The sequence below is a fragment of the Apis mellifera genome, linkage group LG9, assembly GCF_003254395.2.
Source record: "Apis mellifera strain DH4 linkage group LG9, Amel_HAv3.1, whole genome shotgun sequence".
Lineage (NCBI taxonomy): Eukaryota > Metazoa > Arthropoda > Insecta > Hymenoptera > Apidae > Apis > Apis mellifera.
In genome coordinates this window covers 5,108,440-5,124,268 of record NC_037646.1, presented here as the reverse complement: position 1 = coordinate 5,124,268, position 15,829 = coordinate 5,108,440, and the positions used below count along the sequence as shown (strand labels likewise).

The 15,829-nt window shown below is 32.2% G+C and overlaps 2 protein-coding genes across 9 annotated transcripts in view; one reads left to right on the top strand and one right to left on the bottom strand.

Moving 5' to 3' along the window:
- Positions 1-15,829, top strand: part of LOC411344 (fasciclin-1) — a 295,001-nt gene that overhangs the window by 178,710 nt on the left and 100,462 nt on the right. For all 7 annotated transcript variants that reach the window (XM_026442645.1, XM_026442646.1, XM_026442644.1 and 4 more), the window contains exon 2: positions 5,725-5,860. In XM_026442645.1, the coding sequence (XP_026298430.1) occupies positions 5,725-5,860 (136 nt within the window). The remainder of the gene's footprint in view (positions 1-5,724; positions 5,861-15,829) is intronic.
- Positions 1-15,829, bottom strand: part of LOC100577998 (origin recognition complex subunit 3) — a 70,568-nt gene that overhangs the window by 39,752 nt on the left and 14,987 nt on the right. The gene's annotated exons all lie outside the window — the stretch shown is intronic.

Here is a 15,829-nt window from a genome sequence, read left to right as displayed (position 1 = left end):
GTCTAACAATATTTGGAGAAATTATATTTATAATATTTGAAAATATCTAGCCAATATTTGATCATCCTCGAGAGAAATTTGCTAAATTTGATTTTGGAGTTCAATCTGGATGAGAATCTTGTGAATAATTTTAATGAAAATTGTGAAGAATGAATATTTTGAAAGGATTCATTGTCACAATGATCGTCCTTTCAGTTTGATTTATTAAATTATTAATTAAAACTCTTTATTGAGACACTTGTATTCATTTTCTAATGTGACAATAATAAAACACCACAATTCAAATTTTGATTTCACGAAGCTATCTCCTTGAATTTTTACCGATTAAATACAAGCTTCATTCATGGAACCATTCCAAACAAGAATTTCAAAAGTTTACACGAGCAAATACTTAAAATTCTTTTAACCTGTTCCAGGTTAGTAAACATAAAAATTCGCGATATTACTATGATATTCTTGTTTCGTGGTTCCAGTAACGTCTTCGCTGTTTCAACGAACGATGCACATCTCGAGCGTGGTGCATTATTCGCCACATTACTGCACGAGTCGTTGAACCGACTCCATTGTAAATTGATCTGGACGCGTTTGTTGGAAATGTTGCCTAACGTGGAGCCGGGCCACGAAACGTCCAGGCAAGGGGTGAAACGCGATAAAAGCTCTTATATTGAATACGTGGCTCACATCTCAATATCTCGATGCATTTGCTCAATGCGTTATCGATACGCCTACCCCCCCCTCTCTGCTCGAGGAAAGAATGATGGACCAAAGTCTCTACGGTTTCCATCGTTATTGATATTTTATGAGAAACTAAAAATGAAAATCGTTTTGTCAGTAAAAAAATTAGCGATCGTATTTAAATATGGACTTACGATGGATGATCCCTTACGACTTTGTATAAAAATTATATAATTCGTGTGATTTATGCGACGTTATAATTTAATGTGACATATAATTGATACAAATTTTTTTTTTTAAGAATTGTCTATGATAATATTGTACGAAGCGACATTAGACTTTTCGTTTATGTGATTTTATAATATTATGAAATATTATTCATTTATCTATTTCAACGAGAAGAACTATTTAAAGAATCTAGGTCCATCTAAATATTATTCAAGATATTCTATTAGAAAGGAAATACTTGTGAATCCAAATATTTTATAGGAATAATATTACCGACACTCGAAAAAGTTTTCCATTTACTTATCCTATCTGGCCAAATTTCCACTTCGTCCTTGTTTGGCAACGCATCGCTGCTCTTTCGAGCTCAGATTACATCGATTTCGCAAACAACCCCGTGCCACAATTTCGGATCCTAAGCTTTGCCTGGTTCCTGCCTAGTTTACCAAAGGTTCAAGCGGATCGAGTAGAGATTTTGACGTAATTTATCTCGCCTGATGAGATTTGTTGGATCCTGTAGTTGATAGCGGTGGCGATCAATCGTCTAGCGACCTCGATTTCCGCTACAATAATTAATCAACGATGGAATAAATTATTCACGTTACAAATGTCAAAGCCTTCTTTGCTTCAGAAAAGAATTTTTTCATAATGTCAAAAATTGGTTAAAAGAGAATAGAAAATTGATCTCGTTGATCTGTGACCTGATCATTAACTGGATGAATCATTGACCATTAACTAATCGTCAACTTATGATTGACTGATCACTAACCGACCGCTAATTGACCACCAATTAATTATCGATTTGACCGCTTACTGAATTTCAAATGAATCCTTTATGGTCGAAAACACAAATATTTCCAAATAATGATATTAACATTCTCATATACGGGTGAATATAGATTTTAATTTTATCCTATTTATAAAGATCATAATCTAGAATTGAATATAATCTATTTCATTCTTTACATACAAGTAAAATCTCAAATAATTGATCGATAACGACGATGAATTTTAATTAAATAAATATACAATTTATTAGAAAATACGTAGAAAGTGTGTGTTAATTTAAAAATAATTTTAAATAAATATTTCATTGCTAGATTCCATAAATTCTTCATGGATTCTATAAAAAAAAAGGAGAAGATTTTAAAATAATAAATAATTATTATATTTTATATTCTCTTATTCGACTATGCACTCACATGCTCGTTGAATGAAATCCATATTAATTGCCCGAGGTCACGGCATGTCTCCATTAGTCTGGAGCTTTGTCAAGGAACAAGTGAACGGTACACATAAGGGAAGGTTTGCAGCAGAATAAGGGTTAAAACAGTGTTTCGTCGTTATTTTTCCCAAATTGGGCTCGCTGCGCTTTGACCTGCAGCGAAAATTGAATCAGTCCGTGTATTCTGTTACTAAACGAAGAGAAAAATATTCAACGTACCGCGTTATTCGATTGTTCCTTCCTGAATATTTTTTTTAATTTGCGATTCCTCGTTTGAAAAAACGCATTTTCCCTTCCCAAATCTAGATGAAATATTCTCTCTTTTTCTCTCTCTTTGTACGGTCACATACAATTGCGTTTAAAAATTTCATAAAAGTTTTTATAAAAGTTTACCTATATTTTATTATCCGTATTGTTTTATTATTTCATTAACAAGCCAAGAAGGAATGTGAGTGTGATGAAATAATGGATCGATCATATAAATGTTTAATATTAAAGACTCGGCTTTTTACGTAAAATTTGTTACTAATAATCGAGTAACTTTCTGCCCGACCTCGTGCATGGTAATTAGTACACGACGAGATAATTGGGAAGGCGAATTCATATCGAAGGTCTATTAGCTGTGCATCCAGAAGCTGGCAGGAAATTTCTGATTAATTAGTGGAAGCTGAACTAGGATGCGGTCGATCCATGTGGCTCGGCATTCTATAATGATTGGTTCGTCTTCGAATTACATATTAATATTGGGTTATCCAATTCGTTCGTAACCAATAACTCGTAGTTAACGTATTCTTCTCGTGAATTAATCCTCAATGTATGAATCTTGAATTATTTTGAAGTTTTAACACCATTGGAAATTATTATTACGTCAATTTATTGAGATGAAATCGAACTAAATAATGCATTGTGTCAAGATATACTGTCTTAATCTCTTCAATGTTTAATTTCTTTTCTGTGAAAAATTGTCATGCTGATTTTAATCAACTTTTTATTTCCTCTCTTGAATGAACTGACAAATAAAATAGAATATTCTTCTCAAGAATGAAGCATCCTATGAAATAAATAATCGCTCGACTCGAAAAGGGGGCATCGAAGAAGAATTTCTCGATACGTTGACAGGATTTTCAAGCCGTTCGTTAATCGTTTGAAATAAATGTGCACGTAGGCGATGAACAGCACGATGACGCCTGTAAACGTCGTTACAGCTGCCCTATTTCCGGACCCCTGGGACATGCTAATTAAACTGGCTAATAGACGGTCCGGCCTTGGCTGGCCATCAATCGATTTAACTACAAATTCAATTGAACCTTACTTATTGGACGGGAAAAATAATTACTCGCCCCAAAGGTACTCTCTCGTTAGATAGATTCAGATTTTTACATTTTGCCCGTTAAATTATGCTCGAGCGGAAATAATTGTTACTTTTTTTTTTTTGTCGTATTTAATAAAACGCACACGCGCGCACGTGTATGTAAATTCCAATGCAAATTCCGTGTCGAGAGATTTGCAATTCATTAAATATTTTTGAATATTTCGTACTTAAAATGTTAAAATTATTTTTGTGTTTAAAAATATTAAATATTTTATATATCGTTTAACTATATATTAAATCTCTTTATCCGCGATTTATTTTAAATATTTTTTTTTGCATAGTTTAATTAAAAGATTAATTATATTCAAAATGGCTACTGTAGATTAGAAAGTATGACTGCGTTCGAGTTGAAGAAAAGTTGCAAAGTTTGCCGAAGTAATATGTTTTTACTCTCAAAGAAAACGTTGTAATTCATGGAACTGTATTCATATAAGAAATGATATCAGCGATTTTGAGAGAGAAACTTTGACTCGAGTGAAGTTTGAAGATATTGAATTTCAACAGCTGTTGAATGAAAATCAAACGCAAGCACAAAAGAAGCTTGCGGAACAATTTGGAATGACTGGAGAAAGCATTGGCATCCAGGAAGGTATAATAATTGATAAAGTTTTCCAAAAGCGTTTAGAAAATTATTATACAATTATATTCATAGAATATAATAATATAGAAAAATTTATATTTATTCTGTTAGAACACGTTTTCTTATATGATTTATAATTTTTAATATGATATAATGAAAGGAAAGTTTTGATCAATATTCTGAAATGACTGATTTTCTTCAAATAGTAAAAAATTATACATATATAAGCATCGTGTAGAAGATTTTCATGATTCGAAGATTCAATTCTTAAAAAAAAATAAAAAAATCAGTGATTTCAAAATAAATTAAGGTTATTCCAGGAGCAGAAGAATTGGATAGAATTCTCTAAAGTCATGAATCAAAAAAAAAATTTCTTCAACCTTAAAATTTGCTCTTTTAATGATAATTGAAAAATTTCATTTATATAAAATTCATTTCAAATATCATTTTCCTTTTTAATTCTAATTTATTAACAAAAATTAAAAAATTTTTAATTTCAGAGGACTCATATTTTTAAATATCGAAAATTTCTACTATCTTTCTTCCTTTATTATACTTCCAATTAAATTATAATATATCACATATATTATTACAACTGAAACGTATAATAAAAAAAGAAATAAAGCAAGAATTAAGTCCAAAATTAAAATATTTAGAAAAATAATTCGCATCTTTTTTACGGCTTTCCACCTTTATAACTTTGCAGCAGCTTTATGCAAAAAGAAAATTCTTAACCTCTACGCGTTACCATTTTATATAATGGCATAACCTCAAAAAACGTAGTCGTCCAACAAAAACTTGATGGACCAACGGCGGCAAGCAGGAAGCATTTGACGGTCTCTGAAACTAAAACGGAAGATAACCCCGGGAATTACGTTATTATCTTTAGGAAAAGGACACGCTTTTCCACGGTTTTTTCCCCCTCGTAAAATTCCCCATGTTTCCCCCATTCCTTCGTTCGGGGAGAAGAAGAGGCGACTCCACGGGCGGCGAATTATTATATTTTCCGTGTTTTGAGTTTCGCGCAGGGTTAATTGCGCATTGATAACTACTAACGAGCTTCCTTTGTGCAAATTTTCGGGGAGAGAGACGAAAGACCGGGGCAAATTTCATTCGACACGCCGGATTAAAACGCTTTCGGGACGTGGACGTGGAACGCGAATTCGCTAATTCGCCATGCACAATCGTACGTTTAATCCGGCGTGACTTGACTTAGCTCCACGTATTAGTCCTCGCGCTATGATACCCAGAGAATCGTTCGTGACGGGAAATCGATGGAGAGGGGCTTTCTTTCGTTTGTTCCGTCCGTTTTAACGTGACAGTTCGTAATTGAAGGATTTAGAGAAGAAATGGGAAACGAGTCCTCGCCCTGGTTCTTAATGCTTTTAACCCTATTACTTCGTATTACCAACTGCGTGAAAATTGAATTTAAACTTTCGTTCGAGGATTAATATTACGATAATAGGAACAATCGTGATAGAATAATCGTGATTATCGCGGCGTCGCATTAACATGTGAAAATATCAATTGAGCAAGATTAATGGGGTCGAAATTAATCAGATGATATGCACGATGTGATGTACGGTTTATAAAAGGATGAAAAAAAAAATCGCAAGTAATAAAGGTATATCTTCTTTTTTGTTGCAGTTCTACCAGTTGTTGGAAGCAAGTCAGGTGGCAAATACCACGCTCACGTATCGTCACGTGACGGTTTTCGCACCTACAAATCGAGCCTTCCAAAAGTACAACGGAACTACGAAAAACTTGGTTCTCTACCACATGTGTAAGTAATTCTCGTATTTTTATCACGTTCGTTCTAAGCTTTTTACGAAAGTTCAAAAAACGTTTATTTCGTTCTGACAAAGTAAATGAAATAAAATGGTCGTGCGCCTTTTCCTCTTCCTAAAAAAAAGATATTTAACTCGAGAATAATCGACACTTAAATAAAAGATAATAATAAAAAATTATTTTACTTGAAAAAATTTCAAATCATTTTAATCTCTCCTCAAAATCCATTCACTCTCGTACTGGTCTTCTCGTAACCAAATGTCATTCTCAATCAGTGCATAAATCCCACGAATTCCGAATTTGGTAACCTCTCTCTTTGATCTCCCCCAAGATATGCCATGCATATACGCGTATATACATGCGGGTGTATATATACACATTATCTATCCACCGTATGTCTGCATATCTACATGTAAAACGACGATGGATTTGGCCGCAACCGGAGGCCTGATTGAAAATACATCAAATATGCACAGGAGTGTGGCTGTAATTCAAGGATACCGCACGTTCCGTTGCATTTGCTATCCCACAATTGCAACATCCTGCGCATTTAGACCGGTAGTCACCTGATTCCGTCCATCTTCGAAAATGTAGAGGTGTCAAAATCGTGGTGCAACGTGATATATTACCTTCGTGTACCGTCCAGTTTACCTACTCGTATATCTTGCGTTCCACGCTTTACTGCCCTTTAACTAGTTTTTAACGGTGTTAATATATGCAGTTTCTGGTGAATTTGATTGTTTCTACGATAAAAATGTACAATACGAAGAGATTATTTGAGATTGATTGTTCTTTTAATTTGAAAAGTATTAATAGAATTTAAATTTGTGGCAATAAAGTTTTAATTTAATAATATATATTCATTATTTCCTCTCATTAGTTAGTTTCTCGATATTATTTTTCCAATAAAAGTAATATTAACAGTAAAATCTTTGATAAGATTTATACAAGGCTGAATATAAAAATTGAAAGGTTAACAGCATCAAAATTTACTTATAACGGAATTTAATATCGAATATCATACCCTAAATTAATATATAAAATTAATTATCAATAATATTAAGTAGAAATATCAGGATGCATAAATAATTCATCAGATTTAAGAGGGAAATTTTATTAAACGTCGCTTCTGAATCAGATTTTAATTAAGATTAATATTCAAGAACACTCGGAAATTTGCTTTATCTGTTTGCAGTAATTCGGAGCGTTATCAATCGTATTGTGACCGTGTCAGTGGTATTAATCCCATCGGAGGTCTCTCTGTTCGTTTCCCCAAAGCCGTTCTTCCTTAGTTAATGCAGCGTTACCTCTGCAATCTCGCGCCGTTGCACCGACGCCGCATTATAGCGATTTACAGCATTCGACCAATCCCTCATAGTAGCCCCACTGTGTCAGAATATACGGCACCGCCACGCTCCCCTGTCAATTATTGAGAACGATCCGCGTGGATACCATGTTGACAGCTCGACCGATCGATTAGTGACATCCAACGCTCTTAATCCGGACAATTATCCGTTTGTTTAATTATATACGATCGTTATACGGGCGTAGCGAAATTTGAAATCTTCGAATTATACGTGGTTGCGTTTCCCAATCCCCTTTTCAATCGTAATTTTCAAATACAATTCGTGACTATCTCGTTACACGTGTATAGAAAATTATAGATCTCTATAGAAAATACTAGATTCTATAGAAAATAAATTTTTAATTGATGATCTCCTTTTAAAGATCCTCTCTCTTTTTCTAACGTAAGGAAAATGTGAAAAAATAAGGGAGAAAGAAAGAAGAAAAATGAAATATAACAGTGATACTTTGAGATATTCAGATGAGTTGAAAAATTTGTATCGTTACAAGTTTAATTAAAGAGCCAATCGATTACGTTCCTCGATAGTTGTCGTACAACGTTGATGCCTCCTGCATCAACAGAAGGAACTGCATTTCCTATGCAGGGACGAAGGAAGAAAGAGGGACAGGGATGAAGCGATTTCCCCTTAGACGATTGGGTAACACGAGCATAGGGAGAATTTAATCGTGTGCGGTCTCGATTCCATTCAAGCTTCGAATACGGCCTCTATGGTAGTCAACCACCGTGAAGGATAGCATGGTACTCCGATTGTCAAGGATCGATCAGTTCAGGATTGAGAAGTCACCGGAGACGGAACTATAGTCCGTTATGCAATTGTTTTACATAAATAATACGCGTTGCAAAATGAATCGCATGCATAATAGAATGACAGGTTTCGTTTTCTGCCTATCGATTTTATTGGATGAACGTGTTTTTTTTTTTTTTTTTTTTTTTTTTTAGAACAAGTGGTTATACGCTATCCTCTACACTGGTTGAATATTCAAGTGATGATATTGTTGAATGGAGATTATTTAAAATTTATATGTATCTAAATAAAAAAAATGATTTTTCTCTGAAAAATCATTTCATTACGATAAATGAATTTGTATAAATGTCTTTCGTGAAATATTAAACTCTTTCTATTTTTATTATCTAGAAAAGTATCTTGAAAAAGAACAAATCATTCTAAAGTTATTTAAATCGAATAAAATTTTCATTAATTTTTCTCCAAGAATAATCAAACTATTCCTATTTAAATATTTACGAATCAATTATCTATAAAATAGATCAGAAATCGAGAAATTAGATTGATAACATTAAAATTAAATTAACTTAGATATCACTCTCTGCTAATAGGTAATATTTTTAATTGAAATTAAAAATTGTAAAATGGAGCAAAAATTTTCCTCAAAATTCTTCGTGAACGAGTGCATTCCTCGCAAACAATCTCTTGAACAAAACTGGAGACAAAAAAAAAGGACAGAAGGAAAGAAGAAGTACCCGGCACGTAGATACAATAAATCTTCGATTTTATAGTCATATCCGCTTTTACACAACGATTTCCTATATTGAACCGCCCCTTCGTGACCCGGAGGCATTTTCACGATTGCCTACGAAGAAAGTGCGCGCGTGAAGGAAACAAGGAATTAAGAAGGGCGTTGCCGTTTTATGAAGAAACTTCCTTTGCGCGTTTAAGACGCCTCGAGCGACGAGCGAAGGGTGGGGATGGTGTTCGGATTTTCCCCGAGTTACTCTTTGAACGACAAAAATTTCATTCCCGACTCAATCTCGTTATTGGATGGCGCACTTCTATCTAACAATTTTCAATAATTTTATTCGAATCGTTATTCCTTTAATTCGTATCGAATTCGTTATAAAATATCGGGGTGGGATATATTTTTGTTGGGATGTTCGTACGTATTACTGCTAAATATGAATAAAAGAAGAATGTTTTTTCGAATATTTTTATTATTTAAAAGGTATATAAATTTTCTGATATAATTTTATTTAAATATTCATGATTTATACGCGAGGCTTTATTTGGTTCAGTGGAAGAATTATTTTTATACTATCATTATTCAACCGTAATTTTTTTTTAGATTCGATGGACGAGATTATAAATTTCGACGATTTTATTTCAATGCGCCATCCGCATTTCATTTATAGGAATGATCATTATTTCCATGTCATATTTTAAAATATACAAAATAGCGAAGAATTCGTATATTTTAAAGATACTACATTTTTTTTTTTTTTTTTTTTTAGACTAATTTTAATAGTTAAAAACATCATGTCAAAAAAATGAAATCTTCAAAAACTTGAAAAGAAAATTCGATGAAGAATTTACAACTAATTCAATAATAATACGTAATAATAAAAATATCCAGTCCAGTTGGATAAATAGTGTAGCAACATCTATGATCAGACAAGTGGAATAAAACGTTATCAAGTCACGAGAGTGGGACAAATCAACGTTTTACGAGACAAGTGAAACAGTTCCATGAACTTCTTCGATTGAAAAATGATATAAAAGAATGTTTTTGAACTTTCGCAATTCCATAATTCAAAAAATAATTATATTATAATATACGTTACTTAAATATTCATCCTTTAAACAATTTAAACAATTCCAGAATCTATTTAACATCTATGATGTAATAATAATCTATCAGGAAAAAAATGTATCTCTTCAATTCTATTATAATTGCGAAAAAATAATTGTTCAAAAACTTTCGAGTTGAAGAAGAATTAGCCATCTATACGCGTCTATTAGCCTCGTAAGATGCGCAAGGGGAATAGATAGCGACCTTCATTAAGTCTCCTTCGTGTTTAATCCTCGATGAATGCCGGCGTCGAGGGATGAAACAAGGGGGTACATTGCCCCTTGCGTGAAGAAGGGTATCTATATAGGTATTCGTAACCTTCGTCGCCAGCTGCCAAGCCACTGACGGATAATCATCATTCACAAGGAGGATTTCTTTTTAGACTCCCTTCTGGTTGGCTCCAAGTTTAGACACCGAGCCAACCCCTTCGAATACTTGAAATATTCGAGGGCCTCCTTCATGGGGGGTGTAACGAGAAACGTGGCTCGATTAAGATATGAAAAAACTTTCTCGGTTGAAGAAGAATCTGCGAACGACAGGCGAATTTTTTCTATGGAGGAGGTTAGTCGAAGTTTTAACGCGTAATTTATGAAATAAATAATATCCCGATACGATATATCGATTTTTTGATATCGAGGAAAAAATTGTGGAATTATTAATTGAGAAAAAGAATTAATCTAAATTTCTATGGTGAAAACTTTTGTATTTTTTAAAAATACAAGATTTTACCGAATTGCTTATTCGAATTGTTTGTAGTATTTAATTATTGGTTTGTTTTAATAATGTTTGTAATAGTATCAATCTCGAGATACGAAATGAATCATTTGCTTTAAGTATTCGATATTCATTCTGGAAGTAGGATATCGATTTATACGGCTATAAATGAAAGTACAGGGATGATAGCTCCCGTGATCGTGATGGCTATTGTTCTACCGTAGTCTATTTAACATCGATATTGCTCTGAGACGAAATATCTTAGTTACGACTAAAATGTACTGGTAAGTTATTACGTTTGAATGAAGAATGCGTTTTACTTTATTCCAAAAGAAATAGATATTCAATTGGAAATTAATAGAATATTATAAAAATTAAAAGAACGAATAAATTAAATATTCAAGAATTGAATAAACTAAAAAATAAATTAACAAAAAAAAATTTGAATATTTTAAAAATCGAGAAAAATGATGAACTTGATCGATTTTCCTAATAATTATTTTTCCAAATAAAAAAAATTTACTTCCAACTAAATCTTTAAGCGGATTTAAAATTAAGAGACACAGAAACTCGCATCATAAATATTCACCAAAGACAAGGTAGACAATAACACTCATTATCGATGAAAGATTATATAACCCTCTTCAATGACTCACGCTATGTAAAACTAAAATACACGTAAGAACCAAAGAAATAACAAGAATTCTATTCGCGAAACAAAAGGAATCAATACTTATTCCATATCCTTTGAAAAAGTTCTATGACAAGTTAATAAAAGATTGGAAGAAAGTGGTGGAATTAAAGGAATAATTCCAATCGAAAAGAGAAAATTCCTAATAATTATTTCACGAATCATATTCATCTTGGATGAAATTACTATTGCTCGATGCTTGAATAAATAATGATACCTATGCAAGAATATTTACAAGTTATTTCCACGACAAATATACGAACGTGTTATCCCGAATAGAAAGCTAAATGTTCCTCTGCCATAGCAGAGGGGTGGCTCTCGTAATATTAAACACGGTTTGCGTGTCGGTAAATTTACCCATAGAAAGTTAGAAAACTGAGGAACGAGGAAAGAGAGATCGAGGCCAGGTTTAAAATAAGAGAAACGAAAAGAGACAAGAGGTACACGAGACAGGCGACGAAGGGGAACGCGAACTTTGGCCTTAAGGGGTAACTTAACTGTTCGCGTGAAACTTAAGAACAGTATATAGGAGAGAGAAAGGGTATAGGAAGCAAAGGACTTTGGAGAACCAAGAAGGAGAAGCTGGTTACATGGTGCTCGACGTAGCGGAGAACAAGCCGGTTAGGTCTGCGACACATCTTGCGGCTCTTAGCCACAGGCTAACCTCTCTCTCTCTCTCTCCCTCTCTGAAGTCTCTTTGCCTCTGTTTGTCTTGTTACTGACTCGAGAATTTCAAACTCGTTCGACCGGGCGAAATCACATTGTAATCAGAGCCATTGTACTGGAAAATCTTCTATCCACAGCACAGTTAATTAACCAACGTCAGCAGTGCGACACGTGTGGTGTGTTTCGTGTTAGACTATAGAATTGATGGGGGACGCGTATTCCCGAGGTGTTTATGTTTTAGGTATTGTTTGATTAATGAAACGTAGGTGTAGTTTCGATGGACCGATATGTTTTCCTAATAAACTGATGTGGTAACTGTAAACTAGTTTCCTATATATGTGTAAGATGGATTTTATATTGAATTTTGTCGATATTTTTTGCCACTGGATTAGAAATTTACAGTCCTTGAAGGAAAATGTAGCAGATAGAATTGTGATTAGATATTGTTTGATTAATGACATACTATTTTGACAAGTTACTAATTCTAATTATGTATAGATTGTTATACCTTAATTCAGCTAGATTAGATTGTTGGTTATCTATGTATAACTCTTTTTTATAAAAGAAATGATTTTCAGCATAAAATTTAGGTATTTTAAATGAATTGAATCGAACTGTACATTAATACACATCTAATATATTTGACTTGGCAAAATATAAATCATCTTTGACGAAGAAATTCTCATGAAATTTCATACGTTAAAATTAACACGTGCAATCATTTATCATACACTGCATATATCATTTTTCAGATTTGCATAGTGTTTTACATTTGATCTGAATAAAAATATAAATTTTTATGAAACCAACATCATATTGCAATTTATGAAATATTAGATAATTAATGAATTCGGAATAAAGTAAATTCATATTGAAACAGGCATATGTATATATGTAAAAGTAAAAATAATTTATTATGAGCAAAGTTTAATTATTTATATCAAATTTTTTATCCAGAGTTACACACGTTCACTAAATTATATTTGGAATATAAAATTATGAAAAATTCAAACGATTTTAACTATATCATTTATTTTCAATAAAATTTATGTACAAATCAATCTGTAAATCACTATGCAATTTTTATATTTAATTTTTATCTCATTCTATACACTCTACAATTCAAAATAAAATAAATAAATAAATAAACAATTCTATCACAATTCTATCACAATTCTATCGTTGTAATATTACAATTCTTTTTCCCCACGCAAGTATAATAAATTATTTAAATTAATTGTCTACTAGAATTGGTCTCGTGAATTTCTCCAGAGACTGATCCAAGCTGTTTGGCGTAAATAATTGAAGGCAAGGATCACAGAATTCGTTGAAATAAAACGATTGAATCAATATTATTCGGCTTGAGGCAATTTTTCAAAGAAACTTATCGTAAGAACGATTCGATAAAAGCGAAGTGCAATCCCGGCCACCACTTATTGACAAGTAATTCCGTGAACTACGATCTCTACCATGGTAAAATAGTAAACAAAGAACTTGATCGAAGTTGGCGCGCAAAAGAAACATCGTTTCGCGATCAATTTTACGATCTCTACTTTTGATTAAATAACAAACCGCGACGGTTGGAAAATTGGAATCGTTTTAAGAGATATCTTTATTTTTATTTTTTTTTTTTTTGAACAACCATCGAATAATTTATCAAAGTTATAACTTTCATCCCTTTGAATCCTCCATCTATGTTTTTTGACACAATTTATACAAATATAGTTATACAAATATTTTATAACGAAATTGAAGGGATGATAGAAAATTTCTTCGTTAATGGACGAAGTTTTAATTTCGGTAAACTTCTAATTTGAAAAAAAAAAACAAGAAAATTCAGGAAAGAATGATTGAATATTCGAATCTGTTAATAGAAAATCAACCAATTGAACTATAATAATTTATATAGTTTCAATTCTGTATAATATAAAAATTTTCTGTGTCAAATATAAGTCACAAAATTATTAAAAATGTATTCTCTATCTTTTCCTCCATCCTTTTTTGTTTTAATTTTAATTCAATATCAATTTTAATAATTCCAAATGTCTTTCTATCATTTTATTTTCATTCATATCGATTTTAATCGATCTTATACGATTCATAATTCTATATGAATATTTAAACATTATAATCTTATATTCATATTCATATTTTCCTTCTCATTTTTTATATTCTGAAAACATTCGATCATAAGAAATATGATCATCGTTATTCGTATTTATTCTACGCCAAACACATTCGAGAAAAATATTAATTCGTTTGATCGATTCGAAGATATCACTTTTTAAACTGGCAAATTAATAAATTGGCTGAAAGTTTTCATCGAATAATTTGGTAACGATTTTTGAAGATAGATATTAAATGATTATTCGATTTAATGAAGAAGGCCGAGCGTGCCTAACCACTTTGGAAAGTTTACAGAAATTTTGTACATCGCGAAAAGTTTCACAATTAGTCTTGGAAGTTTCATAATTTTGCAACTTTGCCCGTTCTTGTTTTGCTGCAGCACATTAGTGTGCTCGGTTTAATTTATCATTTCACCTCCACTTGGAACTCAACTTTCTCTTCACCATCCCCATTCTTTTCATCTTCGCTTCTTTCGCCTTGTTCCCTCGCCAATTCTCCTTTCTTTTTCTCCTCCCCTCCCTTCCAGTTTCTTCTTCTCTTCCAATCTCGTGCACCGCGGTGTTTACAAAAACAAATTAAATCTCAATCTTGGCAAAACCGGTAAACCGGTATTGGTAAAAATAAAATTTCGATACGATACTTGTATAAATCTTGTAATTTGTACAACTCGTAATTGGATATGTCAGACATTTCAAAGTGAATCTTTTAAATATTTTTTTTTATATATTTAATTTTTGACATTTGTAATTTTGAATATTTGAACTGAAAGAAGGATAATGAAATTTTTGTAGAGCTTTTGATCCATTAGTAATAATTTTATAACGAATTGTTTCTTACTTGCAGTATATGAAAATATGTAAGTTGAATAAATTAATCGTCTTATTCGATGTGCATTATAATTAAAAGAAATATAAATTTACATAATTATGATAACTTCTTCTCTCTTCTAATCTCGTGTATTCTTTCATTTTCTTCTCCATTCATTTCTTTCTAAAAAAATATATATCGTTATTACTATAATCCATCAAATTTACAATAATTTTTGTTACAAAGTTAAATTTAATCTTCTAAATTTCTCCTCGAATTTGTTCCTGTTTATCTTCTCGGAAGGCTCATTCGTAGAAGACAATTAGAAAGTAATTTCTTATGCTTTCTATTAACTCGAAACGTTCTTGCTAGCACAATATTTAGCGTTATATCAAAATTGAAGTGCTCATCCTCCTTTCGACGTTCTTCGAGTGTGGATGTTTCTCGACGACACGTAATTTAGGCTTCTAGTGTTTGTGTTCTTGCGATGGGTTGACGTTTCACGCGACATTTCAAGCTTACGCTTAAGTACACTAGCGCATTATCGATTTCCGTCGCAGCTTTGGACGCGTATGGATTTTAAATTCTATTTAGCCTTCTATTTTAAAATATAGTAAAATATTGCATATTATAACTCTAATACGATAATAAATTCTGAAATTTATTTATTTACTTTTTGACATAATTAGTCATAAAAAACTTCTTGTCTTGGAAAAATTCATCCTTCAATTTCTTCTGTATATTCTTGTCAATTATATCGCATAATTTAATTTCGTTTTACTAAATGTAGTCCATTTTATAATATTTTCCGATCGATCAGTAATTCTTATTGCCAAAATCTTCATTTTCGCAGAGAATAAAACGAATCTCAGGCAGAGATTTAATTTTCTAAAACCAATTCCGCAACAATTGCCCCGACGGACATTAAAATTCGAACGAAAGCCAAAATCAAAACCAATATACCACAATCCTCGAGATATTGAAATCTGAACGTACCGTTTCCTCGATTCG